Source organism: Phyllobates terribilis, unplaced genomic scaffold (genome assembly GCF_046119375.1).
Source record: "Phyllobates terribilis strain yellow unplaced genomic scaffold, ASM4611937v1 Scaffold_11__3_contigs__length_659146591, whole genome shotgun sequence".
Classification (NCBI taxonomy): domain Eukaryota; kingdom Metazoa; phylum Chordata; class Amphibia; order Anura; family Dendrobatidae; genus Phyllobates; species Phyllobates terribilis.
The window spans coordinates 373573350-373595140 of NW_027362771.1; the positions used below are offsets into that span (position 1 = coordinate 373573350).

At 40.8% G+C, this 21791-nt stretch overlaps 1 protein-coding gene across 5 annotated transcripts in view; it reads right to left on the reverse strand.

Annotated features, from left to right (window-relative positions):
• Positions 1–21791, reverse strand: part of TJP1 (tight junction protein 1) — a 486079-nt gene that overhangs the window by 392649 nt on the left and 71639 nt on the right. For all 5 annotated transcript variants that reach the window (XM_073652935.1, XM_073652936.1, XM_073652933.1 and 2 more), the window contains exon 2: positions 17732–17864. In XM_073652935.1, the coding sequence (XP_073509036.1) occupies positions 17732–17864 (133 nt within the window). The remainder of the gene's footprint in view (positions 1–17731; positions 17865–21791) is intronic.

Sequence of the window (21791 nt, forward strand, 5' to 3'; positions counted from 1 at the left end):
TTTTGATCATTTCTATATGCCATTCATTTACAAGTATGGCTGGTTACAACTGTCCCTGACTATAACAGATTTTTGCTAGGTTTCAGAATCCAAAAGTGAATTCCTAGCCTTTATTTATAGAAGTGGTTCTCATGGTGAGTCAACCCCTTTAACTTTTAGAAAGAACAGCCCAGCAGTCTAGCAGGACATATATACGGTAAGGGCTCATTCAAAATTCAGTGATTTTTCTTGTATGCAAAAAACAATCCAAATTTCATCAGTGTTTTTTTTAGCAGAGTTTGATAAGAGATTGGTTAGTGTCAGTTTTTCTTGCATGGGAAAAAAATGATGGAGCTTTCTAAAGCATCAGTTAGTGAAAAACGGACAGTACAAGGATGGCATCTGAGTGCCAATTTTTTCACAGACCCATAGACTTGCATTGGTGAATTTGAACCTTAAAGGGGTTTTCCCACAAACGAAAGTTTATTTTAATCAATAGATCTTGGAATAATAATAATTTCCACAATTGGCCATGTGAGGGCTTATTTTTTGCAGGTTGAGTTGTACTTTTGAACGACATTACTGGTTTTACCATATCGTGTACGGGAAAACAGGAAAAAAAATCCAAATGCGGTGAAATTGCAAAAAAAGTGCAATACCACAGATGTTTTTTTTTTTTTTTTACCACGTTCATTGAATGCTAAAACTGACCTGCCATTATTATTCTCCAGGTCATTACGAGTTCATAGATAGCAAACATGTACAGGTTCTTTTTTATTTAAGTGGTGAAAAAAAATTCCAAAGTCTGCTAAAAAAAAAAATAAATAAAAAAGGTGCCATTTTTCAAGACCCGTAGCGTCTCCATTTTTCGTGATCTGGGGCCGTGTGAGGGCTTATTTTTTGCGTGCTGAGCTGAAGTTTTTATTAATACTATTTTGGGGTAGATCTGATGTTTTGATCGCCTGTTATTGCATTTTATTGCAATGTTGCGGCGACCAAAAAACTTAATTCTGGCGTTTATAATTTTTTTCTCATTATGCCGTTTACAGATCGGATTAAATCTTTTTTATGTTGATAGATCGGGCGATTCTGAACGCGGCGATACCAAATATGTGCATGTGTTTTTTTTTTTTATTATGTTACTTTGAATGGGGCGAAAGGGGGGTGATTTAAACTTTTATATTTATTTTTTTTTTTTTTATATTTTTAAAAACATTTTTTTTCACTTTTTGTATGCTTCTATAGTCTCCATAGGAGACTAGAAGCAGCACTTGTCTGAACACCTCTGCTACACAGAGGTGATGAACAGATCTATGTAGCAGAAATGCTCCTGTGCTATGAGTGCCGACCACTAGGTCGCGCTCATAGCGGTCAGCACATGGCAACCACTGGGGTCTGCTGCAGACCCAGGGTTGTCATGCCCACCCATCAGTGACCCGCGATCACGTGACGGGGTCACTGATGGGCGGGGTAAGTGACGCGCTTCCGGCGCGGCGATGTTAAATGCCGCTGTCAGAGATTGACAGCGGCATTTAACATGTTAACAGCCGCGGGTGGATCGCGATTCCACCCGCGGCTGTTGGCGGCTCATGTCAGCTGTAATAATCAGCTGACATGTGCCCGGTTCAGTGTGGGCTCACCGGCGGAGCCCGCGCTGAACAGGGGGTGACAGCCTGGTGAGTACTAATACGTCCCAGGCTGTAAAGTGGTGTTTTACTTCAAAGAAAGAATCAGCTGTGATCCCCTGCTGAAATGTCTGTATACACTTTTTCTTCCTCCCCTGCCCAGGAGATGTGGTATAATCAGATCGTGTTACGTACAGGGTCAGACACAGCCATTATACAGAGGAACATTTATAAGATTATCTCAGCACAGGAACATTTAATTTAAACACATCGAATTGAGGAAGTTATTATTATTCCAAGATCTATTGATTAAAATTAACTTTTGTTCGTGGGAAAACCCCTTTAACTCAGATCAAAATCAGACATGTCTCTATGATTTTGTACAGACCATCTCAAAAATACACGGATATGTGAACAGCCTCATAGAATATAATAGGTAAGAGTTCTATCCTTGAAAAATACAAACTGAACGCATAGGTGAAAAACTGACGTCTGAATCGTCAGGTTCCGATCCTTACCTGCATCCTGGCACTTGCAGACCCTTCATATTTTAGGCTTACATGAATGAGAAGGGACTTCTACAAAATACAGACCACAAATACCGGCACTTGGCAGAAGATACTACTAAAGAAATACATAATTGCAGGTTCTGGTATAGTACAAAGAATTTCATTGCTCAGACCATATATCTTCCATCACATCAAACTGTCCAGAAATTGTGAAGAAAACTGCAACTCAAGCTAAGCGGCCTATAATAAAAGCATTGTGTGTTTTTTATGACACTGCTTTTAATCTTTGAATTCCATAATCTGGACTTAATATAAGTCGAGCTATGGCAAAGAACCTACCATTTCCGTGAAAGCATATTTATTTGCTTCTAATCCACGCTTTCCTGTCAAAGCTAAGCATCAGTCGCAGGAAAAATCTTTAAATTCACAGGATCATCTGGCAGAAACTATTCTCTTCTTTTCACAGTTTAGATTGACAGTGTAAAGATAGCCCAGATGCACCGTATATGTGATTTTCCCTCTCGGAGATTGCACACCATATTGTGTAGTGCAACTTTCAGCTGAAGATTAAAGGGATGTTATTAAATCATTGGAAAATACACCCTGTTCATGCCACAGACCCCATCAGGTGGGAAGCTGCGTGTGACTGATAAGACCACCGCTGTTCCATGTAAATGAATCTCTGCCGTTGCTGTGATTGAATCCTGAGTGCAAAGTGTCCTAATTTTACTTCTCTGCAATGAATGATTTCTAATGAGTCGCATCAAAGATTTGTATTTATTGTGTGATTCATGTATTCTTTACTAAATCAAACCACCTTTTTATGCTTCCGACCTGGATGGACCTCACTGTCTTTACATGAAATGGATTGGCAACAACCCTGCTTGTGTAAATGGGTACAGAGAATAAAAAATGCATATATATTGACCCCGATTGATCACGGTGTTTTCTCCATAATACTGCCATAAAACATCTTAAAATGTCACAAAGTTTTTGAGCAGCTCAAAGTTGTGTAAAAATGTTGCGACATTTGTAATTTTTACGCCACTCCCAACTAATTTTTAGAAAAATGGGTGTAGCTGGGGCTTGACAGGACATGACCTGACTAATTAATGATAATTTACACTGCTAAGCCTCGAGTATGGCTAAATTACAGTGAAATGTACTCTAGTCCCTGCCTATAGTATAATTTCTGATAATGGCATATGACAGTAGCAGGATACGTCAAATTTATTAAGAGGCACTCACCTTTTAATGAATTTGGCGCCTCTTACTGTGGCATACACTTAATCTAGACTGGTGTATGAGACGCCAATCTTGATGAATCGGGTGCATTATATTTATTTTGCGTTTTCCCTAACTAGAGCTTTAAAAAGGTCAAAACACGGCTCGGTTATAAACTATAATAACTGGTAACAGAAGACATATTCTTCGGGTCCTGGAATGGACCAGTGATCAGGGGTGACACTGCTATCTGTTATGGCTTATTAATACATTTACTGCCATCCCAAATAAATATAAAAGGTAATAGAAGCAGATATCGTTAATTACACAATGCAACTCTTGCAGTGTTCAACTCGCAAAACTTTCTGTTTAACTGCCCAGTCCCACCAAAGGATAGATGAAAAATATCTGATCCCTAGGGGTCCTACCAATACCGATTTGTATATCACCAGTCCCACCACGGATCACTAATCTCGATCTCGAGCCCCCATTCCTACTCTCTAAGGTCAGGTTTGAATGGAGTAGCATGTTCACACATTGACTATGGGAATGAAGGAGATAATGATAAAAGTCTTTCTTGGGACAGTAGAAGTAACTTGGAAGTGTCCTGGTCATCAGTTGTGAAATGTGCATTTTTTATCATTTACAACTTCAGTGCATGTGAAAAATACATTGCAAGCCATCTGTCGGTCCGCTGCTGTGAAGAATGGCACCAGAGAGATCCCGCAGAATCCCACCGCTGCCATCACTTGTGATGAATTGCACCAGAGGGATGCCACAGAATCCCACCGCTGCCACCACTTGTGACGGATCCACACCTCGCCACCCGCCTGAAGTCACAGTTACGTCAGACGGAACAAGTGATACGGATCTGCCCTTTGCACCAACGTGACATTCCACACCCCCTCAGGGACACGTAAAGTCAGATTGGTGCGGTTCTACACAGACACCCCCTGTCCACACGGGTACAGGAAGACACCGGGAGTGAGAAGAAGTGACCCATTCAGTCACCGACGCGGCACAACACTCACTCACACTCCTGACAGGCTGAGAGGTCCCTTCACTAGCCCCAGTGAAGTAGAACCTTGTCGGCCTGGTAGAGCTGCCAATAGTTCCTATTAAATATATTTCCTGCTCGGGCCGGGGGATTATATCTGGTCAGGAACCAGCCCCAGTAGCATGTTCGTTGGACCGAACAACGGATGTGAGAGTTCGTGGATGGAGATAAAAGTGCAGTCCAAGGTTAAATTATATAGTTAATTGCCTTAAGGGCACACTAGACAGTACATTATATACAGTACAGACCAAAAGTTTGGACACACCTTCTCATTTAAAGATTTTTCTGTATTTTCATGACTTTGAAAATTGGACATTCACACTGAAGGCATCACAACTATGAATTAACACATGTGGAATTATAAACTTAACAAAAAAATGTGAAACAACTGAAAATATGTCTTATATTCTAGGTTCTTCAAAGTAGTCACCTTTTGCTTTGATGACTGCTTTGCACACTCTTGGCATTCTCTTGATGAGCTTCAAGAGGCAGTCACCGGAAATGGTCTTCCAACAATCTTAAAGGAGTTCCCAGAGATGCTTAGCACTTGTTGGCCCTTTTGCCTTCACTCTGCGGTCCAGCTCACCCCAAACCATCTCGATTGGGTTCAGGTCTGGTGACTGTGGAGGCCAGTTCATCTGGCGTAGCACCCCATCACTTTCCTTCTTGGTCAAATAGTCCTTACACAGCCTGGAGGTGTGTTTGGGGTCATTGTCCTGTTGAAAAATAAATGATGGTCCAACTAAACGCAAACCGGATGCAACAGCATGCCGCTGCAAGATGCTGTGGTAGCCATGCTGGTTCAGTATGCCTTCAATTTTGAATAAATACCCAACACTTTTTTGTTAAGTATATAATTCCACATGTGTTAATTCATAGTTTTGATGCCTTCAGTGTGAATGTACAATTTTCAAAGCCATGAAAATACAGAAAAATCTTTAAATTAGAAGGTGTGTCCAAACTTTTGGTCTGTATTGTACATAAGGGTTATACATACATAATGGTCAGAGATGCAAACACAATAGTAGTGGTATAAAAGATATAAACAGTTATTGAGAGTCAGTTACCAGTCAGATGGAAGGCCTGGCTTGCGGTGGAGGGGCTGCCACATGAGAGGCTTGTGGTCCCCTTTATTGCAGGACTTCTCCCACACAATGTGTCGTCGCAACCTCCCAGGGAAAAAGACACTGAGCTAGGGCTGCTGGAGCTCTTAACCCCTCTGGGTCACTCCCCCTCCTGCCCCCTGGCTGGACCTAAATCTCCACCTCTGGTCTCTCTCAGCTAAAAACTCTAAAAAACTACAATGGGCTATACTTCCTTAATGGACGGCCCTAAGGAGCCGGTTTGGTGTCATCGGATCCAACCGGGCTCCTGCTATGCGGGGAGACCAAACACAGTGGCCCTAGGGGTTTCCGAAAGGCTGTGTCGTGTATCTCCCCATCCCTACGCTCTAGACTGTGCTGGAAGCAATGGTGACATTCTTCCTGATTGTGTGATTCCAAAAATCTATTTGGTGTATCACTAGGATGTATCGTATTATTAACTCGGTATTGAATTATACTTGTCTGACACAAAGGACATGCCGCAGGGCTGGGGTCCACAGGAGGTCTTCCTGTGGCAACTCCACAGCAGAAGATGGGGTTTTGTCACTCACTGTACCTCAGCCCCCTCCCTTCTTCTTTAGCTGCAGAAGTGTCGAATTACAGCTGTACATTGTAGACCTCTATAATGCCCCGCCAAACAGGGCACAATGATTGACATGGGATTATATCTTGAATATTCTTCACAGCTCCTGTACAACTCCAGAGTCCCTGCCGCTGCCAGGCTGACAGCTCTGTATTTTCCTGTTAATCTTTATTAACTAGGTGACAGCAATGATGTGCCATATCGTTCACATGACAGCTGCAGTGAGGTGTATGGTCCTGATTCCGGGAATTGGCTATCGAATATTACAATACTGTATGCAAATCACAATATTATAAACCTGATGAAGGACGGGTGTTTGATGTGAGTTATTGTTTTGTGTCTTTACTCATAGCGTTTGATCTGTACCCAGCCTTTATGCCTTGTGTACTCTGCATACTTGTGGACTATAATTCTCGGTGGCCCCATCAGATGGTTCCCTGTATATGATTCATTTTTTATTTAATATCCTCCATGTGTATGTATCATTTCTATTAGGAGAAAAGCAGATCTCAGTATTTCTGACACGTCTAACCTTGACAAGTCACTGATATCACTCGGCTAGATGTCACTGCATCAAAATGATGGAAGAATGCAGCATAGCGTCAGTGCGAAGATACAATCTGAGGACAGGCCGAAAAGGAGTTACAAAGGGGAAAACTTGCTGGGAAGATGGAGCAGAATATACTGGATATCTTCTAAATTCACAAGAATTTAGGACTAGCATGTAAGCGTGCAAGAAAGACCCAAGCGAGTGCCTCACACTTACAGAGAATTACACACAGTATACTTATTTTATGCTCCATACATAAAATGTTGCAAATCATTTCTAGATTTCTAGAATCTGAAATAATGAAATATATTCAGCATGTATGTACGTTGGGGCTTAAAAATTATATGCACAGGATAATCTTTGCTTCTCTCCACATACACATGTGATTTTAGGATCGGTTGGCGCCTGAATTTCGGAGTCCATTTGGAGCAACATGCTACATTTTTTCTTCTAGTAAAATGACGGAAACCCGACAGGTCGTGATATATTCCGCAGGGTTTGTCAGGTACCAACTGACAGATCCGTCCGAGTATGAATTTATTTTTTCTCTCCTAAAATTCCCTGGAATTCTTAATATGGGATTACATGGCCTTATAGGTTGGGGTGAGTATTAACTAATAGACAGTAATGTGCACAGAATGCGTAGAAGTTTCATGCAGAGTATGTAAAAGTGTGAGAAAATGCCCCTAGTGGGAAAAATAAAAGTGAAAAAACACTTAATTACGTAAGTTATAAGAAGGATACACATGTAATCAAAAAATAAATTATTAAAAAATAACCACTATAGAAATTTGATATCCCCATAATTACAATGACTTGAAGTTAAAGCATTCTGTATATTTCATGGGGTATGATACAAAATAAAACACATGAATAATGACATAATTGCCAAAAAATGTATAAAAGTTAGATGCTATGTTATATGTACCCTAAAATGACATAGCATAGAGCAGAAATACTACAGAAGTAGTAGAAGTAGTAGTCCCTCCTCCCTCATGCTCTCCTCCAGTCCATGGGATAAGCTTTCTGAGGCCAGATGCTATATGTGGCAGCCCACTGCTATCTGCTGCATGAAGCTTCCGGCTCCTGCATTGATCTCAATCTCTGGTAACAGGAACATCTTTTCTTATCTTTTCTGCAGTGTTACCAACCTTGCCCATAGAATGTAATGCGCAGTGTTGTCAGTGCCTGTCGTTACGTATTTTAGTATCATTAAACATCTGCATAATCCCAAGCCAGGTTTTATATCCTAGTTCCTCTGACTTCAGGGCTTTTCCACTACAATTGTATTGATGGACTATCCTTAAGAAAAAAAACAGAATTGCTATTTTTTTTAACTTTGTCTTGAAAAAACTGAATAAGAAGCAATCAGAAAGTCATAAGCCCAGAAATCATACCTTTTAAAATTATAGCTCATCTCACACATAACAAGTCCTCATATACACTCATGACCTAAAAAAATAAAAGAACGTTAAAAAAAGAATAAAGTTAATATGTCACTTATGCCACACACTAGATGGAGGCCCCTTGCTATCGCATCGGGAGGGCGGTAATGTCACGATGGGGGCAGGCTTTGCAGCGTTGAGAATCTACCCCCCTCCCCATATGCTCACCCACCTATCCACTCTCTCTTTCCCCCATGTGCTGACTTCTCCCGTCTGTGGTCTCTTCTTTGACCTGTCTACCCCATGTGCTATCCCCCTTGTCTGCTGTCTCTCTTTCCTGTGCTCAGTTCTCCCCTCATGTGCTGTCCCATTTGAGCTGTCTCCCCCCTGTGCTCTGTCTCTCTCCCCCCTGTGTGCTTTCTCTCTCCCCCATCTGCTGTCTTCTTCCCTCATGTGATCTCTTCTTTGACCTGTGTACCCCATGTACTCTCCCCCTTGTCTGCTCTCTCTCTCTCCACCCCTGTGCTGTCTTCTTCCCTCATGTGTTCTCTCGTTTGAGCTGTCTCCCCCCTGTGTGTCCTCTCTTTCCTATGTGCACTCACCCCAGACCGCCGCCATCTTTGTGCAGGCAGATAGCGGTGGTCACATTAAAACTGCGCATGCGCTCCTCCTGTACAAAGATGGCGGCAGTCAGTGAATCATTCCGCTGATCCCGGCGGCGGCATGTGCGGCGTGTTCACGACGGTGTTCTGCTGGTGGTACCGCACAAGAGGCTGGTACCACCAGCGGTTCACATATTGAGACACCCATCACTTGGGTGTCCCAATATGGCAGTCGACAAACTTCCACCGCTTGGAATTCTGGGATCCAGACACATCTGGATGGAACAGGATGTGAAGACATTACAAGGTAAGTATATATTAGATGAATATAGGAATAATTTGTGGATACCTGCTGCTGTGTATAGAATCTGACTGGCATTTTTGCCTTAGTGTGATCGCTGAGGAGAATGACTCTATGCAGTGAGCGGACCCCTGACACTGAGATCACTGAGTGACAGGACACTGCTTAGTGAGCTCAGCGTAGTTCAGGGGCCCGCTCGCTGCAGTGAGTCATTCTCCTCAGTGTGTGTGGTCGGATGAATTACAGCGTGGGACACTTATTTCATCTTCGGACAGGTAAGTATAATGATTTTTTTATTTGATTCTTATTTTTACACTTGGAGACAGTGGGAGCAGAATACTACTCTCAACATTGTGCTTTGCTCGCGCTGACCGCAGCGTAAGCAAGGGACAATGATGAGAGTTGCCGGCAGCACCCGGCGCTTGGGAACAGCACTGACTGTACCGCTGATTCCCAGGCGCTGGTATGTGTGATTCTGATGCAGCACACGGGTGTTTGCCACACGTATGCAACACGGACTCGGATATCTCCAGTACTGTTTTTTCCAGGACCGGAAATATCTGGACGTGTGAAAGAGCCCTTAGATAGTATTCTTCCCGACGGGGCCACTCACAGCCATAGGCTTTATTGCCTAATAGAAAATTTGGTCTTGCATAAATGGAGTATATATTTGTGTTTGCACACTAGCTATGTCATCTTCTGTATTGCTGTTAAAGAAAATCAATCAACCTCGCCTCTAACTGAATAAAAAAAAATGTTTGTTTTCTGTAGTTTGCAGCAGTCTAAAGCTGCACCAGAACGTTCATTGTGAGACAGTGCAACATTTTTTTACAACCGAAGCATGATTTAGATGTGGTAGATTTGCATTTTTCTGCATAAAACAGGTAGTGCAAGAAGATAAAGCATATCTGAATTTAAAAAAAAGAAAATTATTACAAGGCAAACCTGAAGTAGAGGAAGTCAAATCCTGCAGAACTTATTTCTTTTAATCACATACAAAATATGGCTTATAAATACAGTAGGTAAGACATACCAGTTTTTATTGTCTACCCTACGTAGATTCAATGTTTATCTATTAGATCTTAGCCCACAGGGTAGGATATTGGGCAGTATTTTGCATCAGTATTTGCATGCTCTTTGGCTGATTAATACAGATGCAATAATACAGCTCAAAATACCGCTGTGTGAAAGTAGCTTAATAAATTGGCAGAAAGCACACGTTAGTTTTTTTTCTAGTATACAAAGAACAGACCAATTTTCATCCGTTTTTTAGTCCATGTGTTCATATTTCTGTTATGCAGACCATCAGTCAGCAAAAAACTATACTATATATTCAAGTAGCCTCATACAGGTGCATCTCACTAAATTCGAATATCATCAAAACGTTAATTTATTTCAGTTCTTCAATACAAAAAGTGAAACTCATATATTATATAGAGTCATTATAAGCAGAGTAATCTATTTCATGTGTTTATTTCTATTAATGTTGATGATTATGGCTTACAGCCAATGAAGACACAAAAGTCATTATCTCAGTAAATTAGAATACTTTATAACAACAGCTTGAAAAATGTTTTTAAAATCTGAAATGTTTGCCTACTGAAATGTGTGCTCAGTAAATGCACTCAATACTTGGTCGGGGCTCCTTTTGCATCAATTACTGCATCAATGCGGCGTGGCATGGAGGCGATCAGCCTGTGGCACTGCTGAGGTGTTATGGAAGCCCAGGTTGCTTTGATAGCAGCTTTCAGCTCATCTACATTGTTGGGTCTGGTGTCTCTCATCTTCCTTTTGACAAGGTCAGGTGAGTTTGCTGGCCAATCAAGCACAGTGATACTGTTGTTTTTAAACCAGGTATTGGTACTTTTGGCAGTGTGGACAGGTGCCAAGTCCTGCTAGAGAATGACATTTCCATCTCCAAAAAGCTTGTCGGCAGAGGGAAGCACGAAGTGCTCTAAAATGTCCTGGCAGACGGTTGCGCTGACTTTGATCTTGATAAAACACAGTGGATCTACACCAACAGATGACATGGCTCCCCAAACCATCACTGATTGTGGAAACTTCACACTAGACCTCAAGCAGCTTGGATTGTGTGCCTCTCCACTCTTCCTCCAGACTCTGGGACCTTGATTTCCAAATGAAAATTGGAACTCTGTGATCTTGTGGAGTGTGTCAATGACTGCCTTCTGGACATCTGTCAAGTCAGCAGTCTTCCCCATGATTGTGGAGCCTACTGAAACAGACTAAGGGACCTTTTTAAATGCTTATGAAGCCTTTGCAGGTGTTTTTTGTTAATTATTTTAATTTACTGAGATAATGACTTTTGAGTTTTCTTTGGCTGTAAGCGATAATCATCAACATTAACAGAAATAAACACTTGAAATAGATCACTCTGTTTGTAATGACTCTATATGATATATGAGTTTCACTTTTTGTATTGAAGAACTGAAATAAATTAACTTTTTGATGATATTCTAATTTAGTGATATGCACCTGTAGAACGTAATGTGTCAGTGTGCTACCAGAAAGAAACAGGGACCATAATCCAAACCTCCTGTTCCCATCTACAACACTTCTCTCGTGCTGCACCACTTCCCTGGAATGCACTACCCCAGACTTACAACACCACTTTTGCTAACTTAACTTTTTCCAAATTCTTCCCTTTTCTTCATAGTATCTGGTCCCTTCTTGCATCAGTTTCCCGTACTCTCCATGCACTCAGTTAGCATTTCATATTTGTCCATATACATGCAGTTTCACATCAATTCCCTTATTTTTCATAAAAGTTAACTGTACTGTACAATACAAATAATTCTTACCTTTGGTGCCCCCCCCCATTTGTCCATTAATTCTAAGAATGGCAGCAGGGTCCTCACTCATCTTGTTAATTGATGAATTATTCTGCAATGTCTTATTTTGTTTGTACATGTCCCCTCTAAATTGTAAAGAACTGCAGAATAGGTTGATGCTATATAAAAATTATTATTATTGATAGTTATAAAAATCTCCAAGATCTCTCCTATGGCTCCGGGATGGTGGACCTTTGTACAGTAGACTCCTCCTCTTAGACTCCTTTTACTCCTTTGAGCATATTCTGAAGGCATGTAACATAACCTTCATTCTGGCAATCAGGACTCCCTCGTCACATTGTTTTAGTGAATATTTTACAATGGCGGTTTGCGTGAATTTTTATTTTGCAGTTGACACTATAAAGAATTAGTATTACTTACTTTTATATTGGGAAATATCACTTTAACAGCCATCCTATCCTTAAACTAATTAATTACAGTATTATTTTGATATATAGATCTCTTATCCATGTACCAAATAATTCACAAGATTGGCAAGAAGTGAACCTTCAATACCGTTTCGACAAGTTTTTGCCATCCATTTGCTAATTAGCTGACACACGCATAAGTACCTGGGCAGAAAACACAACAAGATGGAGCGCATCTCGCCAATCATTCTCAAAAGCATTCCTGGCACGGAAAAGCTAAGAAATCAGCAAAGGACGATACAGTTACTCAAACACATTGGCCCGAGCTACAGAAATCATGGAGACCACATTGCAGCATCAACCCGAAAGAGTTCAATGTAATTAATCATTGGATGATACTCAAAATAATCCAGATTATGTACAGCATATGTTTGCATTTCCCGCAGCCTTTAGCCATATGTCTAAGATATTATTTATTCTGTAATGTAAAGCTATGGGTGGTAAATGAGATCTTGAGCTGGAGCTTTCTATAGTGTCAGCTGTCAAATGTGATGACCTTCATCGGAGTCTTACGTTCCTCTTCCTGTACATCAAATACGTATGTAAAAATCGGAAATCGAAAAAATGAACCCTGAACCTTATCAATGTATGTGAACGATGTATGAATCTAACCATACAAAGTGACATCACTCACAAAACCTCATGGTAAATTAAACACATTTTAACCCTCAGACCACCACTTCTGTTACTACAGACCCCCATTACTCACCAGAACCTTGCGATATGACCCCACAGAAGGCCCAAATTTTATTCCAATCGTCTAATAGTCTTAAAGGCTATGGACATTTTTGTTTTACTTAAAAGTATGTTTTTTATCTAAAAATTATTTTTACCTAAAGGTTTTCATTAAAAAATTTGAAACAAGATATAGTTGTACGTAGCAGACTGGAGAATGAGATAACAGTGGACCCGTCAGTGAGCTCATTCTGATTGTGCAGTTTGCAGCCCTTATCTGTCTTTTCATATGTTCCATCTTTTGTAACATCATTCAATTGCTTCAAGCTTCGAAAGCCGAGAAGGGATTAAAAGAAATGAGATGTCCATACTTCAGGCAGTTTACGTCTGGAAGCTGACACTATTTTATATATAAAATTTAAAAAAAAAGACTCTGCTGGCAAAGATGCTGAAAAAACGACAAAAAGATAACAAAGAAGACGCTTCAGGAGAAATACCACTGATACCGTCTGCACATAACCTAAGGGTTTCAGACCTTGCCGCTACAACAGGCTTACTGATGGATTCACTGTTAACTCATTCTACAGTAAGTACTGTAACATATAGAGGCTGTAAAATCCAAACAGTTCAAAATCATTTATGAAAGTGTATTGATAAAATGCTTTTTAGTTGAAAGATGTATGTTTACAAAAAAATTACCCCCACGGGTATCTATCTCCTTGAAAAAATAGTGCACAGTATTTCTGAAAAATCCCAAATAAGACATGATTCCAGGCCAGAACCCTTGTTCTTTTGTTTTATAGCCATTCTATTTAAACATAGTGTTACATTCAGGAAAATGCAACTGATCGATGGTAATCTGCTCTAAAGATTGCTTTTGTGATGCTAATCACTACTACTGGACAAGCCGTGAGGCTGGGAAATCAAACGGTCCGAGGTCAAAAGCCAAGATGGTACATCACAGACAGAGGGGTAAGACAAAGGCGAAGTCAGGAACAGTCTGAGTTCAGAATTACAAGAAGGTAGCGGATCATGACAAAAGGGCTAGACAAACAGAAGGTCAAAGATTAGAATACAAGACTAGGAGCACAGAGCAAACACACACCACTTCAGCAAGGCTACAACTGGCTGAAACTTAATGCAGAGAGCCAGCTAAATAGCCAGGTAATTACTCTGAACAGGAGGGACATGGAGGAAGCTCCGGCACGCCCTGGCCCTGATTAGATGGCTGAGCTGTCAATCACCACACCAACAGCTCAGTACGACTCTGCTCTAGATTGTATGGCAGAACTGTCATTCACTGACTACAGGCACACCGATAGGCATAATTGTGACAGCTTTGTCCCTTTGTCAGGACAGATGACTGTGGTGTAAAGAGGAAAAAAGAAAATGCACAATTGTACCGACAACACTGCTAATAATATTCTATTTTGCAATGTAATATCCTTGAATATTTTTTTTTTAACTATTTAACTACTGTTGCATTTTTGCTTTTGATAAAGAGCAGGGTAGAGGCTCAGTGGTTAGCATAGTTGCTTTACAGCACTGGGATCCTGGCCTCAAATCTGACCATCATCTGCATGGAGTTTGTATGTTCTCTATGTGCTTCTGTGGGATCTCCCATGGTACTCTGGTTTTCTCCCAAACAACAAAAACATGCTCATAGGGAATTTGGAATGTGAGCCCCAATAGGGACAGTGACATTTTGCTGCATTTTGCTGTGAAATTTTGTTGCATTTTTGCTTTTGATAAAGAGCAAGATAGGTCATTAGTGGTCAGTATTGTTGCTTTGCAGTGCTCAATCTAATAAGTGCATTGGAGAGTATAATGGTTATGATCAAGTACAGTTAGGTCCATATATATTTGGACAGAGACAACATTTTTCTAATTTTGGTTCTAGACATTACCACAATGAATTTTAAACAAAACAATTCAGATGCAGTTGAAGTTCAGACTTTCAGCTTTCATTTGAGGGTATCCACATTAAAATTGGATGAAGGGTTTAGGAGTTTCAGCTCCTTAACATGTGCCACCCTGTTTTTAAAGGGACCAAAAGTAATTGGACAATTGACTCCAAGGCTATTTCATGGACAGGTGTGGGCAATCCCTTCGTTATCTCATTCTCAATTAAGCAGATAAAAGGCCTGGAGTTGATTTGAGGTGTGGTGCTTGCATTTGGAAGGTTTTGCTGTGAAGTAAACATGCGGTCAAAGGAGCTATCCATGCAGGTTAAACAAGCCATCCTTAAGCTGCAAAAACAGAAAAAAAACATCCGAGAAATTGCTACAATATTAGGAGTGGCAAAATCTACAGTTTGGTACATCCTGAGAAAGAAAGAAAGAAAGCACTGGTGAACTCATCAATGCAAAAAGACCTGGGCGCCCACGGAAGACAACAGTGGTGGATGATCGCAGAATAATCTCCATGGTGAAGAGAAACCCCTTCACAACAGCCAACCAAGTGAACAAAGTCTCCAGGAGGTAGGCATATCAATATCCAAATCTACCATAAAGAGAAGACTGCATGAAAGTAAATACAGAGGGTTCACTGCACGGTGCAAGCCACTCATAAGTATCAAGAATAAAAAGGCTAGACTGGACTTTGCTAAAAAAACATCTAAAAAAGCCAGCACAGTTCTGGAAGAACATTCTTTGGACAGATGAAACCAAGATCAACCTCTACCAGAATGATGGAAAGAGAAAAGTATGGCGAAGGCGTGGTACAGCTCATGATCCATAGCATACCACATCATCTGTAAAACACAGCGGAGGCAGTGTGATGGCTTGGGCATGTATGGCTGCCAGTGGCACTGGGTCACTAGTGTTTATTGATAATGTGACACAGGACAGAAGCAGCCGAATGAATTCTGATGTATTCAGAGCCATACTGTGTGCTCAGATCCAGCCAAATGCAGCGAAACTGATTGGTCGTCATTTCATACTACAGATGCACAATGACCCACAACATAAAGCCAAAGCAACCCAGGAGTTTATTAAAGCAAAGAAGTGGAATATTCTTGAATGGCCAAGTTAGTCACCTGATCTCAACCCAATTGAGCATGCATTTCACTTGTTAAAGGCCCACAAACAAACAGCAACTGAAAACCACCGCAGTGAAGGCCTGGCAGAGCATCAAAAAGGAGGAAACAGAGCGTCTGGTGATGTCCATGAGTTCAAGACTTCAGGCAGTCATTGCCAACAAAGGGTTTTCAACCAAGTACTAGAAATGAACATTTTATTTACAATTATTTAATCTGTCCAATTACTTTTGGTCCCTTTAAAACAGGGTGGCACATGTTAAGGAGCTGAAACTCCTAAACCCTTCATCCAATTTTAATGTGGGTACCCTCAAATGAAAGCTGAAAGTCTGAACTTCAACTGCATCTGAATTGTTTTGTTTAAAATTCATTGTGGTAATGTCTAGAACCAAAATTAGAAAAATGTTGTCTCTGTCCAAATACATATGGACCTAACTGTATAACACCAGCATAACATGTTACCGGTCTCTGTGCAAAGGATATTGCTTTTCTTCCATTTATCAGATCCTCTTAACAATACAAATATCTAAAAATAAAATGCTAAATCAAGGTTTAATAAAGACTATTTCCACTCCAACTGTGCTTTAGCATGTCTGAATATAGCATTGCAAGAATGTAGGGGAAATTTCAGTCCTGATTACTAGTGCAGATCAAAGATGCCTTTCAATTACCCCTGATTACAAAAATCACTACCACCTTGCAGTTCTGATCTTGCAGTGCGATTTTGGTACTCAATAGAATTACTCTTTAAAGGGTTTAAAGGAAGTCGGTCAGCACATGACTATTCAAACCAAGGACAGGCGCTTGGTGCACCATGGCGTGGCCAAACATTTAAGTGCACCTTTTCACCCACCCCCTTTCTCCACCTTCACACTTTCTATCTATCTCCACCTCCCCTCTTCTTTGATTGACAGCTAGAGTCAAAGAAGGGCAGAGATAAATGGAAAACAAGTAGGTGGGAAGGCGCACTTAGATGTTTGGCCTGGCCACGCCATGGTGCACCAAGCGCCTGTACTCGGTTTGAATAGTCATTTTGTGCTGATAGACACCCTTTAAATATGCCCTATTTTTATTTGCTAGATACGTAAGCTTCCTTTAATGAAAGCCCTGGAAAACCACCTTGAAAGGCAGCAGACTAGGTTACATTGCCTTGCTGACACATCTAAAAATGCAAAGCTTTAACTAGTACATAGTTTCTAAAATCAATGAATGGCATCAAATGGCGCCCACATCAACGCAAGACATTATCCGCGAGACACTTCATAAAGATCTTAACGTGATACTCCTCCAATGCCTGCAAAGTGTATGAATCTTTTTTTGGGTTGGGGGTGGGGGGCAGTTACTGAAAAGTTAATCTTAGGTTTAAAGAGCAACAAAATAGTTTATATAGCTGGTGGCTAGTTCATATTGGCACTAAATAAAATAAAATGGCACAGCATTTTAAGATGGTTTGTAACAATAACCTATAGATCAGGAGGAAATGTGTTTATCTGCAAATCATTTCCGTGACTGAAGAGCCAGCTTTACTCACTGCCATCTGGAAAGCAGAAATTTGCTGTCTCCCAAATAAAAGTTTCCAAAATTAAAAAAGCAGCTCTCTATATTATGAGTTCTCTGTTGGTAATGGGTCAAGTAGTAGATAGATAAATAGATAGATGAATCAGTAAGCAATGGACCAATGTCCTGTATAGATTTGTTTAGGTTGGTTACTTTTCTATTTTCATTGGGAAATAGTGACAGTGAGAAAGAAAAAGCACAAGAGCCGCCTTATCTCCAAAACACAGAAAGTCTAACAATAAGAAAAGAAATATTCTGAACACTTACATTGAACTCACAGAGGTCCACACTATCCAGGCTTTTGCTTCTGTGGATTCGTCCCTTTATTCTCCGTAGAGATGGCTTTCCTTGACTAGTACTGGAAGTGGCTGCATTGGGGTTCTCCGACGATGGGGTGACCCTGCAATATAACATTCATTGTTTCAAATGATATTGACAGCATTCCTGTTCATTTTTAGCACTGAGGAGGCATACACTAGGGTATCAAAAACCTTTTTGGCATTATTCCAGGCCTTGAGAAGACAACAGAAAGAGTATTTCTCAATTTTTGCTCTAGTTCCTTGTACTTTTTACATATAGGGGCATGGCCGTCCCTTTTTGGACTCTTCATCTATTTTTTTTATATATTTATCTTTATTATGTTTCAATGAGAAATACAAATACAAACATAAGGCACTAATTGTGCTGAAATTAACAGGTCAAACATGACCGCATAGAAATAACAATAAACAGTAGCTTCATAATATTTAAAAAAGTACTCACAATCCAAGGTACAGTTATATGAAAAAGTTTGGGCACCCCAAATTTTGTTTGAATGCAGATTGCACATTTTCTGTTAGTACAATAAACCTAATTTCAAGGCAGAAACATTACTGTGTCCAACAGTTATTACATATATCAAACTGAAATAGCTGTTGCAAAAACACCAATTTTTATAAAACATTAAGCTTAAGATGAATAGGGGTGCCCAAACTTTTTCATATAACTGTATAGTGACAAGTTGCACATTGGTTCAAGTAACTCAAACTTAAACCTAGAGTTATTGCGTAATCCCGTAGAATAACAAGCTGGATGAGAAAGAAAAAGAGAAAAAGAAGAAGAAACTAAACCATAAACACAGACTCACACAAAGAAAGAGGGATGGGGGAGGAGGGTGGAAGCAAGTATAGGAAAGAGGGCAAGGGCAATAACGGAAAGACTCCTAGAATGCAGACTTAGCTTTCCCCTATAAGGTTGAGGTATTCAGCAGAGGATCTAAACGCCAGCCAGTAGAACCATGTATTGTAGAATTTGTCATAGGAGTTGTTAATCGTGGAGGTAAACTCCTCCATTAGCATAATATAATTTATTTTGAAAAACCACAACGAGATTGTCGGAGTGGTATCTTTTTTTCCATAACAGAGGGATGCACACTCTAGCAGAGGCAATTAAGTGTCTCAGTATCAAGTTTTTGTAGGTTTTTTCAGGGATATCCCTGTAATGGAGGAAGATGAGAGCTGGATCAAGGTCTGAGATAGGTTCTGTGAATTTACAAATCACTAGTTTGTACTTTTTCCCAGAAAGGGGAAAGAAGTTTACAAGACCAAAAAATATGTAATAAGTCACCCTCTTCTTTCCTGCATCTCCAACACATGGGATTGACATCTGGAAATATAGAGAAATACAGTTATATGAAAAAGTTTGGGCACCCCTATTAATCGTAAGCTTAATGTTTTCTTAAAATTGGTGTTTTTGCAACAGCTATTTCAGTTTGATATATGTAATAACTGTTGGACACAGTAATGTTTCTGCCTTGAAATGAGGTTTATTGTACTAACAGAAAATGTGCAATCTGCATTCAAAGAAAATTTGACAGGTGCATAAGTATGGGCACCCTTATCATTTTCTTGTTTTAAATACTCCTACCTACTTTTTACTGAGTTACTAAAGCACTTTTTTTTGGTTTTGTAACCTCATTGAGCTTTGAACTTCATAGACAGGTGTATGCAATCATGAGAAAAGCTACTTAAAGTGGCCACTTGCAAGTTGTTCTCCTGTTTGAATCTCCTCTGAAGAGTGGCATCATGGGCTCCTCAAAACAACTGTCAAATGATCTGAAAACAAAGATTATTCAACATAGTTGTTCAGGGGAAGGATACAAGAAGCTGTCTCAGAGATTTAACCTGTCAGTTTCCACTGTGAGGAACATAGTAAGGAATTGGAAGAACACAGGGACAGTTCTTGTTAAGGCCAGAAGTGGCAGGCCAAGAAAAACATCAGAAAGGCAGAGAAGAAGAATGGTGAGATCAGTCAAGGACAATCCTCAGACCACCTCCAGAGAGCTGCAGCATCAACTTGCTGCAGATGGTGTCACTGTGCATCGGTTAACTATACAACGCACTTTGCACAAGGAGAAGCGGTATGGGAGAGTGATGCGAAAGAAGCCGTTTCTGCAAGCACACCACAAACAGAGTCGGCTGAGGTATGCAAAAGCACATTTGGAGAAGCCAATTTCTTTTTGGAAGAAGGTCCTGTGGACTGATGAAACCAAGATTGAGTTGTTTGGTCATACAAAAAGGCGCTATGCATGGCGGCAAAAAAAACACAGCATTCCAAGAAAAACACTTGCTACCCACAGTAAAATTTGGTGGAGGTTCCATCATGCTTTGGGGCTGTGTGGCCAATGCCGGCACTGGGAATCTTGTTAAAGTTGAGGGACGCATGGATTCCACTCAGTATCAGCAGATTCTTGACAATAATGTTCAAGAATCAGTGATAAAGTTGAAGTTACGCAGGGGATGGATCTTTCAGCAAGACAATGATCCAAAACACCGCTCCAAATCTACTCAGGCATTCATGCAGAGGAACAATTACAATGTTCTGGAATGGCCATCCCAGTCCCCAGACCTAAATATCATTGAACATCTGTGGGATCATTTGAAGAGGGCTGTCCATGCTCGGCGACCATCAAACTTAACTGAACTGGAATTGTTTTGTAAAGAGGAATGGTCAAAAATACCTTCATCCAGGATCCAGGAACTCATTAAAAGCTACAGGAAGCGACTAGAGGCTGTTATTTTTGCAAAAGGAGGATCTACTAAATATTAATGTCACTTTTCTGGTGAGGTGCCCATACTTATGTACCTGTCAAATTTTGTTTGAATGCAGATTGCACATTTTCTGTTAGTACAATAAACCTCATTTCAAGACAGAAACATTACTGTGTCCAACAGTTATTACATATATCAAACTGAAATAGCTGTTGCAAAAACACCAATTTTTATAAAACATTAAGCTTAAGATTAATAGGGGTGCCCAAACTTTTTCATATAACTGTATATACCCTTGGCCTGGGACAGCTCATAAAATCCCATGGCTTCCAGTACCATCTGTACGCTGATGACACCCAGATCTACCTCTCTGGCCCAGATGTCACCTCTCTGCTGTCCAGAATCCCAGCATGTCTAGCAGCCATATCATCCTTCTTCTCCTCCCGCTACCTCAAGCTCAATGTGGACAAAACTGAACTCATTATCTTTCCCCCATCTCGCATATCTTTCCCACCTGATCTTTCTATCACAATAAATGACATTACTCTTTCCCCTGTACTGACAATCCGCTGCCTCAGAGTAACCCTTGATTCCGCCCTGTCCTTCAAACCCCACATCCAAGCTCTCGCCACCTCCTGTCGCCTCCAGCTCAAAAATATTTCCAGAATCCGTCCTTTCCTCAACCCTCAATCTACTAAACTGCTTGTGCATGCCCTCATCATCTCCCGCCTCAACTATTGCAACATCCTCCTCTGTGGCCTACCTGCTAACACTCTCGCACCCCTCCAGTCCATCCTCAACTCTGCTGCACGACTCGTTCATCTCTCGCCTCGCTACTCCTCTGCTACCCCCCTTTGCAAATTACTTCATTGGCTCCCATTCCCCCAGTGTATCCAGTTCAAACTACTAACACTGACCTACAAAGCCATCCATAACCTCTCTCCTCCGTACATCTCTGAACTAATCTCCCGATATATTCCTTCACGTAACTTCCGGTCCTGCCAAGACCTCCTTCTCTTCTCCACACTTATTCGTTCCTCACGCAATCGCCTCCAAGATTTCTCCCGAATATCCCCCGTCCTATGGAATTCTGTGCCTCAACACGTCCGATTATCCACCATACCTGGATCCTTCAGACGGAACCTGAAAACCCATCTCTTCAAACAAGCTTACAGCCTGCCATGACCTTGCTTGCTGCCACCTCAACCAACAACACCGGAACTACTGCAACCCCTCAACCTACTGTCTCCGCCCCTTTCCTGTAGAATGTAAGCCCGCAAGGGCAGGGTCCTCTTCCC